The 17,232-nt window shown below is 34.6% G+C and overlaps 2 protein-coding genes across 2 annotated transcripts; one reads left to right on the top strand and one right to left on the bottom strand.

Annotated features, from left to right (window-relative positions):
* Nucleotides 1-7,356: 7,356 nt before the first annotated feature.
* On the bottom strand, nucleotides 7,357-11,059 carry LOC118046077 (uncharacterized). Its single transcript, XM_035054839.2, has 2 exons — nucleotides 9,732-11,059; nucleotides 7,357-7,717 (listed from the first exon to the last, which is right to left on the bottom strand). The coding sequence occupies exon 1, from the start codon at nucleotides 10,972-10,974 to the stop codon at nucleotides 9,766-9,768; it is 1,209 nt and encodes a 402-aa protein (XP_034910730.1). The 5' UTR covers nucleotides 10,975-11,059; the 3' UTR covers nucleotides 7,357-7,717; nucleotides 9,732-9,765.
* A 2,505-nt stretch (nucleotides 11,060-13,564) lies between these two features.
* On the top strand, nucleotides 13,565-17,190 carry LOC118046076 (uncharacterized). Its single transcript, XM_035054838.2, has 4 exons — nucleotides 13,565-13,913; nucleotides 14,006-14,066; nucleotides 14,180-14,324; nucleotides 16,677-17,190. The coding sequence occupies exons 1-4, from the start codon at nucleotides 13,658-13,660 to the stop codon at nucleotides 16,926-16,928; spliced, it is 714 nt and encodes a 237-aa protein (XP_034910729.1). The 5' UTR covers nucleotides 13,565-13,657; the 3' UTR covers nucleotides 16,929-17,190.
* Nucleotides 17,191-17,232: the final 42 nt, after the last annotated feature.

The following is a 17,232-nucleotide window of genomic DNA, read 5'->3' as shown; positions in this document are numbered from 1 at the left end:
TAGTGCTGGGCCAGAACCAACCTGGCCCAGCACCAAGAAAACCAACGGGGGGAATTATTTTTCCCCTCCCCTCCTCCTGCATGCAGTGCATGCAAGAGGAAAACACATACAGTGAAAAAAAAAAAATGCAGGGGGAAGAAGACTTTACCTGGCACAGAGGAGGCAGTGCTGCTGGTCAGACTGCTTTGCTGGTGGTGCTGCGGTGGAGGCCGGTGGCGGTGTCGTGGCTCACGGACGGCAACTCCCAGCAACGGTGCTACTGTTTCAAGCGGCGGAGGGAGAGGTTACTACTCTTCCTTTCTCCTCCGTGGGCTTTCCTCTTCTTTTTGTTTTCGGTGGTTTCCCTTTATCCTCCCGGTGTGTTTTTTTTTTTTTAAGTTTTCTACCCCGTTTCAAACTTTTTCCTCCCTCTCTGTTTTGGGTTTACTATTGGTTCTCTCTTGTTCGGTCCTTTCTCTCTCCTTTTGGTCCGCTTTTTTTGTTTTTGGTTTTTCACTCCTCTCTTTGGTTCATCCTCTCCCCTCTGTGTTGGCGTTGACCCTTTATTTATTGAGCCAAAGGAGCGGGGCTAATTATTGTCACGCTAGCAAGGCGCAGCTCCCGTGGCTCCTCATCATCAAAGGGCGTGGGGCTTCGGGTCTTTGGCAAAGCACGCAAGGAGAGAGAGAGGCAAAAAAACAAAACTTTTCCTTCTTCCCCTGCTGCACTTCAGGGAAAGAAAAAAGAGGAACAGTGTTGTTCAAAACGACACCGTTACGGTCTCTCTTTTTTTTTCTTTTCTTTTTTTCAACATGAAACGGCGTCGTTTTATACAAAACGCGCCCTTTCATTTAAATAAAACAAGGCGCCAGAACGCGTCAATTTTCAAATCAGCCCTCAATTATCTTTTGTTCATTTCAATTGCATCCCTTTCAACTTTCATCTCCGCCCCTATAGTTGGCCACGTTTTTCACTTCAGCCCTTGGTCTCTGATTTATGCAATTGGACCCTCAATTGATCAATAACTTCTAATTTCTTCAATTTGGCCCTGATTTTGTTAATTACAGCCTCTATATTTACGCGCCTTTTCCAATTTGGTCCTTGGTTTTGGATTTTCTCAATTAAGTTCCTAATTGGCCATTAAACTTCAATATTTATGCAATTAAGCCCCTGATTTAACCAAATCAACTCTTAAAAATTATAATTTGACCCCAGAACTTTAATTTCTTCCAATTAAAGCCCAAATTGACTTAAAAATCCATTTTTCTTGCAATCAAACCCCCTATAAATTCAATTAAACCTTCAATAAAATCCAATTAAGTCCATAAACATCCAATTTTGGACTTTTCTCCTCAAAATTCAAATTTTCTTTTCCAACAGGGCTCTCATCATTCAAGAATATACTGTCAAAATTTCTATCTTTGTATTTTTAACCTCCTTAATAAATTTTTCTGACCATTTTCTGAGCGCTCTCGCCTCCTATTATTTTTTCTAATTTCTTCCGACTATTTATTTATTTATTTATTTATTATTATTATTGTTGTTATTATTATTATTAATTATTATTATTATTATTTATTATTGTTATTATTATATTTTTTATTTTTATTTTTTTTTTGTGTGGGGACCAAAAAATGGGTTACAACAACGCAAATGAGTTGTCAGTGTTGTTTGGCGGGTTTCTAAAAATTTTCTAGTAAATTGAAAATTTAAATTAAATAATACATATGAAATCACTAGCGGATTGAAAAGTCATTGGTGATATTTGGTGGTTTTTTGAAAATTTTTGATTAAATTGAAAATTAAAATTAAATATTACAGACAGAATCACCAATAAAATAGTTATAAATATTAATATTTTAATTAACCGTCAATAAAAATGCCCTTAAAAATAGAATCCCTATTTCACAATAGACAAGCATGTTCTTTTTCTTCTTTTTCTTCTCCTTCTCCTTCTTCTTCTTCTTATGTAAAAAACAACAACATCCCTTTCTTTCTTTCTCTTCTCTTTTCTCTGTAACTCCTCTTCTCCTCCACTCTCAGGTATGTCTTCTTCTCTTTTTTTCTTTCCTCTTCTCAGATTTTTTTTTATTAATATACTTTATTAATTTTATTTTTCTCTCTCTTCTTCTTTCTTGTGTGTTTTTTTTCATTATATTTTTTATTTTTTAAAAAAATTATGTTTGTAATAATTGTATGAATGTTGTTGTAGGATTTTTTTTCATGTGAGATAAATGTTGTTGTTGTTTTATTTTTTGTGTTGTTTATTTGTTGCAAATTTTTTGAGTTGATTTTCTTCTTCTTTTTTTCCAAGCAACTCAGTTCTGAGTACTATGGCGTGTTGATTTATATTAATTTAATTATTTTCTAGTTTTTTTAAATAGAATTTTTAAAAATATAATTTTAAATAAACACCAACAGAATTGCATACAATATTTTTTTATTATATGAAAATTTTTCTGAGGGAAATACTGACGGAATGAAGCAGGTTTTTTTTTTTTTGCTCTCATTTTCCATCTATAAAACTATTTTTTTTTTTACTAATAGAATTAGCAATAGATGATGGAATTACCGATAAATGTTATTTTGACGGATGTATTTCATCGATGAATTAGTCGGTAAAATTTTCACCGATGGAATGGTAATCTCACGCCGACGAAAAAATTCTAGTGGTAAGACTATTAAATGTTGTAGTGTAGTATAGTTATAAGATTCCTATTGCATCAAAGCATTGTTCCTAAAATATTCCTGGTTAATGCTCTCTTAAATTCTAGACATTTATTAGAGCCATTGAAATTGATACATATTATGTTATTTCCTTTATGAAATGTGGCTATTATAAGACATGTATACTGAACTTATCCTCGTGAGAATTTCATATGAAGAGATCACCAATGTTTATAGAAAGGCTCACATGATGGTTGTGTAAGTGATCTTTAAACTTGATATCACTAAGTTATCTTATATAAAGAATATTATGCTTTGATCCTCTTAATTACATGTTATCTTAATCAAGATAATGAAAGGGTAAACATTGAGTATAGCCTGAACTATATGCAAGTATTTGACTGATCAAGGGAGGATTCATTATCTAGAGAATATTTCATATGTTCTCAAATAATACTGACTAAGAAATCATTGGCCAAGGTGGAATAAGATTTGAAAGGAGTTTTAAATCTTATTCAAACGATCAATGACTATTATGTAGAGAACAAACATGATTTAATATGACAGACATACTTCATGCTTTAATATTAAATCGAAACATTATTGATAAAAGGATATTAATTACACTGAAAAACCTGTCATCACTCAAAGGTTAAGTCAAACCACTAATGACTTCTCTAATATTCAGGGAATCATGACACGTTGTTAGACAATGCACCTGATCTTTAAATATAAATTAATCAATTATTGAATTGATAATAAATTAAATTGTTTAATTTATTTAATTGTACTTAATTAGTATTATAATTTATATTATGGTTAACATATTAGGAACCTAATGGGTCACATATATTAAGAACCACTAATTAGAAATTAAACTGGGATAATTTAATTTGGCATGACTTGATTAAAATATATTTTAGAAATTAAGGACTATAATATAATTAATACAAATATTATAATTCAAGACCTAGAAAAATTTAAAAAAAAAAACTTAATTAAGTTAATTTATAAAATTATCCTGAATTAATATATTGATATTATTTAAGGGACAATTTAAAATGTTTTTTAATTTATAAGATGTTTTTAAATTTTTATATAAATAGTAAACTATGCCGAGAGGAATATCACTACATTGTTTTAATCAACCGGCAATTAACTTTTTGTTGATAAAAGAAAATTAAAATAGTACTTCTTAAAAAAAAAAAAAAAAAAGAGGCGAAGAACCATCCACTTTCACCATAAATAAAATTTTGTCATACATGGTGATCCGCGCGAAGGACATGCGGCTTTAAGTCTATTATTGCGGCATTGAGTTAAATCTCTTCACATAAAATTGCTTTAATGAGATTAGCAACATCTAATCTTAAACAAGAACACCCAATTTCTTATGTTGCTACTCGAGAAACATATAAAATATATTTAGATAAAGCGTTATTATATAATTGATAAATAAAATTATATAAAGATATGATTGATAAACCATGTTATTTATTTATTTTATTTTATTTTATTTTATTTTATTGAATCATTTAATATCAGATAAATTAGAATAGATGTGATCTTAACCCACTAAAAAAAATCTAAATGAGATAATTTGAATTAGAAAGGAGAGATTTCCCCAACAATAATAAAGAACAAAGAAAAAGAAAACGCTGCCTGTCAGAAAGAAATCACGTAGCCTCCTCCGAGTAGAAACGCCATTGTCTGCCAGTCAGAAAGAAATCACATAGCCTCCTCCGAGTAGAAACGTCGTTGCACGCCCACAGTTCAAATATGATCATGTGTGGCAATTCTTTTCAAAGCCTCTTGATTTATTCTTTGGGCTACATGTACACAGCACAGAAATCAGTCGAACTCGAAATCCAAAAGCGATTACTCGATGCATGCTGCAGAGATCGAGCGTAATTCTAGCATTATTATATTATAAAAAAATTATTGTGGACCTTGAATTGAAAATGACTTCAAATTTTGGACACGCATGGAAGGATTTTCCCTTCAACAATATCGTGCAGCTTGTTGCTTATTGGAACAAAAACCTCGCAGAAATCTCAAGAAAATGACAGGATTTGATGGAACTTTGGGCGGACTTAGAGCACATGCCTGCAAGATCAAGAACCGATCGAATTTTACCAAAGTGTTTGGTTTTCGCAAGTTAGAACGAAGGAGGTGCACGAGAGGCAATACGAGCGTACCTCCTGGCTCATTTAGTCTTTGATAAGCCTGCGTTTCTCTTGTTCTATCTACAAATAATCCACCAAGATTTAAATAACGCCATGCGAAATCGATCAAATGAACAAGATTTTCGAAATCTCTCGCTCGATGTCTTTCTACCGTGAATACAGTAGCTAGCTAGTATAAATTAATAACAAGCCCCTTGCAAGAAACCATATCAATCCAGCAGATAGCTTAAACATAACCATTTCTCTCTCTTTTTACGACCCTTGAGAAAAAATGCAGATCTTCAGCAAAGTGTTGACAGATACTGATGTTCGTTTTCGGTTCTCGTTCCCAGCTCAATGCTTGCAGCATTTAGATTTTGCTGGAAATAATTATGTTGATTTGCGTGTTAAAGATAGCTGTGGCGAGCTTCGAGTTATTCGTTGCCTGAAGAGAGATGGAGATTATGACAAGCCAGTGCTTTCTAAGGGCTGGCGTCAATTTGTTAAATATTATGAACTGACAGTTGGTGACGTGGCTGTTCTTCATCGTGAGGATGACCATAACCTGGGGTCGCAGTTCAGGATTGAAGCTAAAAGGAGGAGTAGTTTGAAGCTGTTTGGTGAGGAGGTTTGGGTTGAAGTGACAAGAGCTAACTAGCTATTATTTGCATGGAGCGTGGATGTTCGGCCATATCCAGATATATATAGAAGAATGAATTTCCTAAGTTTGGTGTTTTTTTGTGTGTAAATTTATGTATGTTTGAGTGTTTGAGTCGAATTATATAAATATGTTGCTGTTCTTAGATTCTTGAATATGTATTACGTGCATGTAATTCTCAGCAATAATGGATTTCATTAATTATATACAGAAGAATGTTGCTGTTCCTAGTTTCTTCAAGTTTTTACATTTCCAGGTTTTTCAATTTTGTTGGTTTTTTATTTTTATTTTTTCTATTTTGTGCGCTTTTCAAGTGTCTGAAAATGAGAATTTCCATTGATTTGATGGATAAATAAATTGAAAAGAATAAAAAAGAAATGGATTTAAAACCATAGAGGCTACATGCATGCATGTTTGTGTGTATATAGTCTTTTAAATCATGGGAAATTCATTGGTGATGCTAAGAAACAAAGATCATTGTTCCAAATCCTATGGTGTGAATTGCCTTCTGTTTTGTCTTGAATGGCTGAAATATTTCAATTAACTGGAAGAGATTTTATCTTGTTTAAAATCTCAGGCCATTTCATAATTTTTTAAAAAATTTCAGCTGGAATTTTCTAGTTTTATTTTGGATAAATAATATTTTAAAAAAAAAAATGTTATCAAAGTTTTACGATATCAATCATAGTTCTCAATCTGATCAGTAGATCAAGCTGAAATTTTATGAGAAGTGTCCTAATATAATATGATATCTTAGGTTAAAAGTTTAGAAAACCCCTGAAGCATTTTTATAATTTTGTTTTGAAATGTCATTTTTTGTTCTTCTGCCAAATGCTTCAGAATGGAGCTGAAATGGACTGTAGGAGCTTTGTTGCTGCGCTCAAAGCGTGCGGCGAGCAGGTTTTGAGAGTTTTAGGAGGGAAATCAGTTCATTGTGGTATTCGAAAGATGGGTTTTGTTTCTCTATGTTGTTTCAAGATGGGTTGGCTCGTTTTTATGACCTGCGTGGTTGTTTGGGTTTTGCTCGACACTTGTTTGATGGAATTCCTGCTAGAGATGGACTTTCTGTCTATGACTGATGGGTACTCTAAGTTTAACTGTTGGGATGATACCTGGAAGCTTTTTGACTCGATGTCAGTGGAGGGTAATATAGAGCCAGAAGAGGTCACTATGATAGCCGCTCGTTCAACTTCCGGAAAGTGTTTTCCCTCTAAATTTTTTAGGAAAACACTTTCATAAAAACCAAGCCAAATTTTCCTTTTACTGGAAAGTGTTTTCCATTGATCAACTTTTCTACTGGCAAACAAACACAAGAAAGTTTAGAAAGTAATTTCTCGGAAACCACTTTCCGGAAAACAAACATAGCTAAAGGGAAAACACTTTCTTGAAAATCAAGTCAAATTTTTCTTTGACTAAAATTAACTAGAAAGTGTTTTCCGTTGACCAACTTTCCTAATGACAAACAAACATAGGAAAGTTTGGAAAATGGTTTCCCGGAAACTACTTTCCGAGAAACAAACATGGCCTAAATTACAATTAACCCTAAATAAATCTAATATGCATGCCAATTTTCTTAAAAACAAATTAATAAAGTTAGGAAAAATGAAAACAAAGAAAATGAAATTTTTTGAAGCCTTGCTCATCCTCATAACAGATTTCTACCGAGTACCCTTCTGTAAATGAATCTCACTATAGATTTTACCCTCTCACTATCGTATATGGAGAGGGAGGGAGGGAGGGTGGGAGGGAGGAGGGGGAGGGGGGGAGGGAGGGCGGGAGGTTTTTTCCACATGACATGCCCGCCATAACAATTTAGACAAACAGAATAGTCACGCAGCCTGGCTAATAGATGTAACCTAGCGCAATCAACATAGTGCAACACTTATCATTGTCAACAAAAGAAATCAAATCTCAGAAACTATGAGAAAATGCTGCAACTGTGGTTCCAAGCCTTGACATTCACAAACCCTATATAAAGCACAACGAAAAAACATGCCCCACTCACTCTATGCATACCTTCAATAAAGTAATTACAGCACTCGTTGGACATGACACAGCCTAGTTTTCAGAACAAGGATCGTGGGGATATTCATCTTCTTGAAATGGAACACTTCTAAACACAAGCAGCTCTCTAGCTGCTTGACTCCGTTCTATGGCTGATTTAAATGTCAACATTTTCACCTCAAAGGAGGTACAAAACCCTTGTTGGAGCAATCCAACTTCAACTCATAATCACATATACCCAAGAAACCTGCATGAACCAAAATCTCGTGAGCATAAATCAAAATACAGAAGTCGGTTAGATTTATAAACCACATTTGGCAGGCATCTAAAGAAGAAAAGCATCACTAAAATCATCAATCCCACAGCAAATTTCTTTCATTTCTGATCCCTCGTAAACAAAATTGCCGACATCCTACAATGGGCCTCTTAACAAAGTCGAAAGGAAACAGCTAGTTGAAGTATATTTTCCAATGAAAAGTGAAAAAATAATTACAATAGCATCCAGTTGCTTGGTCATCATGAGAAGACATTGAACTAAGAGGATAGAAGTTGATAGCATTTTGCTCAAATAAATGAATGAATGAGAATGAAAAAGGGTCGCAGTTGACAGCATTTTGCTCATCTCCACGTAGGGACACGTTATCAGCCCCTATATAAACACACACACACACACACACACACACACACATACAGTCCTGCTCCTAAAGGGAACTGGATTCCTATATAAAAAACTAAACAAGTCAGTAATTTAGGACTTAATAAAGCAACTAAATAGAAACTTAAACTAGACTCTGCTACTAAAATTCCCAGCAATCCATAAAATTACAAATATGAGTTTGAAGACAAAAGTTGAACCATTAAAAATAAATAAACGTTACAACAAAAGGCACCTAACTGTCTCCTATTTGCATAGCAGCAAAGTAGCATGATAAATCCTGCCCATTTTATTGCCTCGTTATGTCAGGGCTTGTCATAGTAGCAATCACTTTGCACTAAGATTGAAATTAATGGGCTTCAAAAATCTAGCTTTAATAAAGCTTCCAAGGCATATTGAAGAGATTCTCTATCAAGTTTGAAGCCCAAATGGAATATTTTATAATTTTTCAGGGGATTCATTTCATGTATGCAAATGTATATGGCCTATCAGCATCCTCATTAGGTGCAGGACATTTGCTTTTAAAGAATATCACCCTCGGTGAAGCTATCTGCTCAGTCTGTGACTTGGAGGCACCTCCCCAAGTAACCTCCTTGGAGGAGCTGTATGTGGTTGTGAGGTTTATTTTGGAAAGAAAGCTTCAACCAAAATGTTGTGAGGCTATAATGCTTCATTGCAGTAAGAAGCCAATCAGGTTCATAGCGACTTGCTTTCTTAGGATGATGCTCAATGATCATAATGAATGTCTGAGAAGCTCTATCTCAAAATTTCAACTCAGTCTCTCAGAAACTTCCCCATACAAGCTTCCTATTCAGGTTTAAGATCTCAAATTTCCCTCCTACATTGATTCAATAAACTGCATATGAATAATGAAATTTGTGATAGAGAAACCAATTTTCCATACAGAATCTATCCACTTGAGCATGAGAACCTTTCACTACCCTGATTATTTGTAGAAACTCCTAAGAAGAGCATCAACCAATTTAAGTACTGGAACATACATACATACATATTGGCTCATCCAGAGCTCATTTATTTAACTATTAAATATATCTAAGTTGCCTATATTTGGATACAGAAATCTAATGGTAATAGGATTTCTTTGAGGGAAACCCAAAATCATCCCAACTAAGAAAGTTCAACTTTACTTGAAAAAGTACTCGAACACTAACCTTAAAGATAAGCCACTAGCCACACTAGCAGAACATTGATAAAGCAATAATGTGACTTCATGGAGTAACATTGGTTGGGTTAGGTACGTACCAATCTTTCCAATGAAATAAGAAATTAGAGTAAAATCACATTTCATTGATAGATATCAATTCTTCAAAAGGGTATCAGTCTTTCCAGCAAAGTTTACAAGCAGGAGTCAAACTCTAATGAGAAGATAACCAAAAAAAAAAAAATGAAGCTTCCAAAAGAAAGAAGTTTTGGAATCATAATTTTCTACTTTATTTATAGTGCTAACAAGAAAGTGAAACCACATAACGTTGACGAGCATGTTCAGTAAAATCCATTGCAAAGAGCAAACTGACATAAGTATGACAGACTAAAAGCAGGTATTATGATGCATTACTAAAACCAATGATCTAAACTTAGAATTCACCTGCCACGCAAATCACAGCCAAAACAGACCAGTTTCACTTTGAGACCAAGAGAATTTCATGCTTCTTAGCTTTGGCAGGGGTGTTAGCATTTGAAGTGGTATTTGCAGCAGCTGCCTTTGCAGCTTCTCGAGCTCTCTTATCAAGCTGAATTAGACTCCTAGCAGCTAATATCGCCTGCGGAACCAAATCATGAGACGCTCTAGCATACAACCTCCTTACAGCAACAGAAGCAGCATCCTTGGCATCTTGCGTGTTAAATGGCCCCAACAGACAATGCCCTAAAATCCTCAACAATGGCTGCAAAATCTCCCAAGGCAGCGGAATCCTTACTCCCTTAGACTCAGTAATCCCCAAGTTATCTTCACTTTCACTGCTGTTTATCATCAGATTCCCGCCCTCCAAGAAATAACCAGCATCATCGTACTCATCAAATTTATCCTGACAAGCACAATCCTGTCCAGCCCACGCACCAGCAAACCTGCACAATTCGACTTTCGACCAAGTGGGCATCTGCGAAATGTGCTTAAAGTAACAGTCCAAAGTGACCCCGACAATGACAGGCCTCTTAGTAGACTTAACAGCGATCTGGGGCTCAAGAGGCCCTGACAAAACCCCGACAGAAGGCGCCTGGGGCTGTGACTTATGGAACTTGTTTCGAGGGGTATGGTAAAGAGAAGGGTGCGAAAGATGAGGAATCTGAACAACAACAGGCTTTCCTCCACGAGATTTGACCTCAGAGGAATAGATGGCAAGAAGAACAGCTTCGAACCCAGAGAGTGAAGGAGCTGAGGAGGAATCAGAAGAGTGGATCCGAGAAAGATAAATCCCAGAGAGAAGAGGGAGGAAAGAGAGGACAATGAGACGGAGGTCGGGATCAGAAGAGAGGTACGTGTCATAGAGCCACTGGCAAAGCGGATCGGAGCCAGAGCCGGAAGAAGGGGAGGAAAGGGAGGAGGAGAGGAGGGAGTAAGCGTCGGGGGAAGAGAGGAAAGAGAGGGCGGGGCGGTCGGATTCAGCAAGGGAGGAAAGGGAGAAGGAAGAAGAAGAAGAAGAAGAAGAAGACGGGAGTGAAGGGAGGATTGAGGATAAGGAGAGAATGCGTGAACGGGCTTTTGAGACTGATTCCCACCAGGATTGAACTGGGTCGGTGGTGGTGGCGGCGGCGGTGGCGGCGGGTTGGGTAGTGGAGGAGGTGGAGGAGGAAGAGGAGGGAGAGTAGTTGTTTTTGTTGTTGGACTCCATGAGGAGGTGGACTCTGTCTGTGAGTCTGTAGTTTGGACAGGAAATGCAAAATCAGGAGAAAATTGAGGAATTTCGTTTTCGTTTCGAGGGGTGCATGATACTGGGTAAATAATATTTTTTAAAAAATATTTTTTTATTTATAAATATATTAAAATAATATTTTTTTTATTTTTAAAATTTTTTTATATTATAAGCTCAAGCAATATAAAAATATTATAAAATTAATTTGAAGCAATAAAAAATAAATTAAACCTTAATATCTAATAAGTAATTCGATCATGTTTATATTGTGGTAGTAGTTATTTTTTAAAATATTTTTTATTTAAAAATATATTGAAATAATATATTTTTTTAATTTTATTTTTTATATCAACACATCAAAATAATATAAAAACACAAAAAATTAATTTAAAACAAATAAAAAAATCAAATTTTTTTAAAAATATTTTTGAAACACAAAAATAAATAAATTTTTAATAAAGAGAAAACAAGACAAGATTTCTTGGTTCAGGTTCTAATTAATTAATTGTTACAAAGCAACCAAATGCCTTAATATATTTAAAGAAATTCATTCTCCTTTATCCTAATTCTACAACTTGAAGTTATGATTAAAAAAATTATTGCATGTAGTTTAGAATCATTTTAATTGAATTGAATTTATAAATTTTAATAAAATGTTATGTTTAGAATCATTTTAAAAAATTAAAATAAAATTTCCAATCAAATTTAATATCTAAAATTAATATAAAAATAAATCAGAGTTGAACACCTCTAAATTGCTATCTAATATCAACTTGGTTAGGTGATAGGTAGGTATGTGCACACAATTACTTGAGCTCAGTGGTTGAACAAGTTAGGAGGACACCCACTACAAGTTTTGATTCATTCAAATTGAAAAGAGTGCCTAGAGTATATAGCAATAATAGCCCCTTTTAAAATTTAATTCGATTGATTTTTAAAATATTTTTTTAATTTAAAAAATATTTTTGACATTAACAAATCAAAACAATTAAAAAATATATAAAAAATTAATTTAAAATAAAAAATTCAAATTATAAAATGACATAATTTCAAATACGATCTCAAACAAGCTTATGACAAGCCGGTAGATACAAGGTTAGATGAGAATAATAAACAACCAAATTGGATGGAGAAAATGGCTAAGTAAGGTGTAGGGTAGGCTTCAATGGCAGAAATTGAGGTGAAAAAAAGAATGGCAGTGAAATAAGGAGAATTATTTCAATTTATCTATTTCTAATCTAATCTTTAAGTCGTAGTTTTTAGATCTGGTCAAGTTCAAGGTTTGAATTTTGGGTTTTGACTAGGTTGTTCGGATCAATTCTTTTTTCTAAAAAGAATCAAAATGACATCAATTTAGTTAAAAAAAATCAACGGGTTGCAATCAAGTTTTTGATCGGATCTTACCGGATCAACTGTCGGGTCACACTAAGTTCTTTTTTTTTTAACCCAGCCCAATTCCAGTCCTGAATTGATCTGTCGAGCCGAGCCAGGTTTCCAAACTATAGTTTAAGCCCTAAATATTCTTTAAACCCTCGACTAAGCTAGCAATCCGAAGAAAAAGCCTTACAGAGATTTTTCGTAAGTCTTGAGAAAGCTCCATAATCTAATGTTTAATTAATCCCTAGGCATTCTTTAAGCCACAAGCAAAGCTATTGATCTAATGTTTACGTCTTGGGCATTTTAGCCAAGAATCTAAAGAACAATCCCCGAGCATTCCCTAAGGCATGTGTGCGGCTAAAAAATCAAAGAAAAAGCTTTATGTATTTTTTACATGGTGTTCGAAAGAATGATTATGATTATGTTTTTAAAGTAATTTTTGCTCAAAAATAAATTAAAATAATATTTTTTTATTTTAAAAAAATTATTTTTTATATTAGCATATCAAAATGATATAAAAACATTAAAATATATATATTAATTTAAAGTAAAGAAACAAAATAAAAATAAACTTAATTTTTTAAAAAAATACTTTTGAAACGCAAAAACAAACATAACATTAATATTAAAAAGAGATTATATTTAACCAACCTCAAACATTCTCTAAGCACCAATCAAACTTAATTGGCGAAGTATAAATAGGCGCCTTGTAAAAAAATTTAATTTTCTTTATTATTTATTTTTAAAATTACATGTATATTTTCATTGCTTATAATGGGAGTATTTTTTATTATTATTAAAATATTGTGTGTACATGTATCATGATTTATAAACAATTAGCTTTTAACTTTAATTTTAAAATCTAATCTGGATATCAACTTGAAATAAGGCTCAATATAAAATAAGATTCAGATTACAAGTTATAAGAGTCGATACGAGTTAATTTATATTTTTTTTTTTAAAATCAAAATAATATTCTCTTAACCAAATAACCAATCAACTCAAAATTTTAATTAAAACATTTAATTTTTCTCTTTTTCCTTTTATTTTAAATAAAAAATAAACAAGATTTAAGGTTCACCTAGCATTCATTCAAGGTAAAACAATGATTTGAATGCTCTCTAACAAACAACAACAAAAATACTCTCCATAAATAAATATAAATAAGCAACAACATTGGAATATCCGTCCAAACACACCTCGTTACCGTCGCCCCCACCCTAAAAGACAACACTTCAACTTATATAGCAATAACACTTCTAACTAAACTCTCCAATCCTCAACCATGGCAACCTCGGCGTTCGCCAACTCACTTCTTTCTTCTTCATCATCTCTCGCTCATGGAGTTTTACCCTCTACTAATAACAATTTCTTGCTTCCATCTCGGGTTTCAGTCTCTAATCCCAGATCTCAGAATCCGCTGCTCTCAGCCCATTTCAAGCTGAAGGACAAAACCAATTCTAGCTCTCTCATTACCTTTTGCTCTCTTGGTGCTGCTGCTGCTAATGATCCGAAAGAAGAGCAGATTCCCATTGAACTCAGTATGAAATTTGCCCTTCTCAATCACACGCCCTCGCCCTCTCTATATGTCTGACTCTACTGATTGCTGTATCTTTGAAATATAATTTTGCAGAGTATCCTGCGTATCCCACTGTGATGGACATCAACCAGATTCGTGAGATTCTACCTCACAGGTTGGTCTTTTTTACCTGGAATAAACAAGATTTTTTGTGTTTTGTCGCTTCCAATTTTGGGTTTTGTTTCTTTGCCTAACTGAGCTGTTGTGTTGGATGGGATGGCTTTTTAGGTTCCCATTTCTGTTGGTGGATAGAGTAATTGAGTACAATCCTGGAGTTTCAGCTGTTGCCATCAAGAATGTGACGATAAATGACAATTTCTTCCCTGGTCATTTTCCAGAGAGGCCCATTATGCCTGGTGTTCTTATGGTTGAGGTAATGTTTTGACTGTGTATGCGCTCGTAAGTGAGTTTTTTTAGTGGGTATTTAAATGCGAAATCTTGGTAATGATCATACGAACTGCTATATGTATGCAAATTCGCGTTGTGTTCACATGGCCCAGATGTATGTGCATTATCAGGGGACAGTTAGGCATAGATTGCATTGCCATTTACACAAATTGGCTCTCTGAGTGCCAGGAAATTAAACAAATGTATTTGAAGGATGCGCACATGTGAATCAGGCCTTCTTAAATATCTATTCTCCCTTTAGATGCCCAAACGGAAAGTAGATATAAATGTGGAAGAAGTTAGAGATTTACCTGACTTAATAGAGAATAATTTAACATGTAGGATCACTTTTACTCTTCAGTGTTTGCTGAGATCAGTGCACATTAAGTATCCCCCGTGTAGTTTAGTTGCTTTTAAGTTCTACATCTATAATTGAAGCTTAATTGCTTGCTACGTGGATGCTGAACTACGCACCTGGATCAAGAAGATTGATTCTTAAGGAGCCTTTATTTTCTTAATTTGATTTTCCTTCATAAAGTTCTGGAGTATCTTCTTCTACTTTAGTTGTTTGAGTTCGTTATTTTGGATCATCTTTCTTTACTAAATGAGCTCAACGGTTCATGTTTATAATGCATTTATAATGCCTTCTTTGATGAAAATGCATGAAATGGTCTCTTGCTCAACATTTTGTTTTCCCTCGCATGTTGAAGTTTTCATTTTTTAAACTAAAGCTGCATGGGATAACAAAATATCTTAATTATTTTTGAAGGAATCCCCCAAATATTTGTAGAAGAAGAGAACAAACTTCTTAAGATTTTCTAATAGTTTCTGCTTTTGCGTGTGCACGTGTTGTGCATTCTCCCTTTGTTAGAATAGCTTATATAGTTTAAGATGTTTTTGTTATGTTCATAGGTTACCTGGTCTAGAAAACAAAATCAAAAGTGCAAGAGCATGATGATCTTATGATCACCACCACCATCATCGTCTTAAGGCAGGATAACATTAAGGATTTATCATCATGGCAATTGGTGGTAGGAGAACAAAAGTTGAGTTTGGTTGCTTTACCCGCATGAGAGGAAGAGAGGGAGGGAGCCTGTTTTGCATTCCTCATCATTTATTACTTTGAGGAGCAACTTAAAAGAGTTTTGAACATCAAATGATAATTTTGATCATGTTATAGTCACCTCCCAGGAAGCATAGTTCGTTATACATCAGAGAATATTAAAGATATAAAAATATTTAGGGCCCAAACCTGTCCTGACTTAGATTGATACCCCCAACCAAACCTGATCCACACAATGACTGACATAAGTCAGGAGGCAAAACTCTAACTTGACCTGTTTTCATCATCATTTCGCTCTTCTGGAGGGTTTTATTGGAGCTTTTTTCAGAAAGGCTGACAAAGTTTTATGGCTTTGGCAGGGGGTGGTTTGACCTCATTTTTTTGGGCTGTGTGTGTGTTTAAGTGTCAGTCGTTGGGTGTGCCCTGCCTAGCACATATCCTGACCATCCATCCTGTTGATACTAATTGGTTTTATTTCATGAATTACTATTCTCCACTCAAGGTATTATGACCTCGTCATCAATTACAATAAACACTGGCCTTTTTTCGTTTCTTATTTTGTTTGTTTATTTCCACGAATCCATTTACCTCAAGAACTTGTTGCTGTGGTTCTGGATTTCATTCATGCTTTCTTACCATTCTCTCGACAAATCAGATTCTACAATGGAGGTGTCATTGACTCAAACATTCATCAACAGTATTACTCCTATAAAATGAAATGGTTGGAAGTGAGAAGGCATTCCATTCCACCCATTGCGTAACCATATATGACAGCCTGCAATTTCTGAGTCTGATGATACTGTTCATGCATATTGATGCTATTTTTTTCCCCACGTGATTGGTCTTCCGCAATGTGTTTTCTGTAATGAGTAAAGTTTGAGGAAGTTAAATGTTATAAATAAACATCATCAGAAGGTTGAGGAAGTTAAAATGTCATAACTGAAGCATCATCTTCAACTTATAGCATATGGTTGTATCTCTTTTCCATAGATGTCATTTTAAGATTCATGATGAACTTTCTGATATCTTCGCCAGTGGACATGATGATACTCGTACATCATCATGTAGTGGCCTCACATCTGAAAATAATTTGCCTAGAACTTTCAAATCTATGTCTACTTTGTTGCCTTAGGTTAGAAATTGCGTTTATATATCCTGTTGCATTCAATGAAGTCAAATCTTATTTGCCTAATGGCCATGCTGATGTACTTCAGAGTTCAGACTCCTGCAAAAAGTCACATAATTATTGATATGAGTTGATGGTTGTTTGTCCAGGCATTGGCACAAGTTGGTGGTTTAGTCATGCTGCAACCAGAAGTTGGAGGTTCTCGTGAGAATTTCTTCTTTGCTGGAATTGACAAAGTGCGATTCCGGAAACCAGTGATTGCAGGTGACACCTTGGTTATGAGAATGACACTAATCAAGCTGCAGAAACGCTTCGGAATAGCAAAGATGGAGGGGAAAGCTTATGTTGGAGGTGAGGTAGTTTGCGAGGGCGAGTTTTTGATGGCTACTGGTGGTGGATAATCCGTGCTTACTATTTTCTACCACTCAGTAGATTATTCATGGTTTCTTTTTTCCTTGAAAACTCAACAATCCTTTCTATGATTTCAATCCCGAGTTGCTTTTCTTGGTGCTAAGAGTACGATTTTTCTTCTCAGTCTATCCATGCCCAATTACATGCATGTGATCTCCATGCTTTCTCTGGTTGTTTGGGCACTCGAAAAATTGTTAAAGCTCTTTTCTGCGGGAACCTAGAATGAGTGAAAGTTTCCTGTTCAAAATCTTATTATCAGCTTCATACTTCTGTTAGTTGTGTGTGGCAGGAAAA

Source organism: Populus alba, chromosome 3 (genome assembly GCF_005239225.2).
Source record: "Populus alba chromosome 3, ASM523922v2, whole genome shotgun sequence".
In the NCBI taxonomy this organism is placed as follows: domain Eukaryota; kingdom Viridiplantae; phylum Streptophyta; class Magnoliopsida; order Malpighiales; family Salicaceae; genus Populus; species Populus alba.
The sequence above is the reverse complement of the archived record's forward strand: the minus strand, read 5'-3'. Positions and strand labels throughout refer to the sequence as shown.

What these genes read in the sequence shown, in the direction of transcription:
- LOC118046077 (XM_035054839.2), bottom strand. Translation starts at nt 10,974, where the DNA reads ATGGAGTCCAACAACAAAAACAACTACTCTCCCTCCTCTTCCTCCTCC.
- LOC118046076 (XM_035054838.2), top strand. Translation starts at nt 13,658, where the DNA reads ATGGCAACCTCGGCGTTCGCCAACTCACTTCTTTCTTCTTCATCATCT. An exon ending in GCAGATTCCCATTGAACTCA is followed by an intron (nt 13,914 to 14,005) that starts GTATGAAATTTG and finishes ATAATTTTGCAG; the next exon opens with AGTATCCTGCGTATCCCACT. An exon ending in CGTGAGATTCTACCTCACAG is followed by an intron (nt 14,067 to 14,179) that starts GTTGGTCTTTTT and finishes ATGGCTTTTTAG; the next exon opens with GTTCCCATTTCTGTTGGTGG.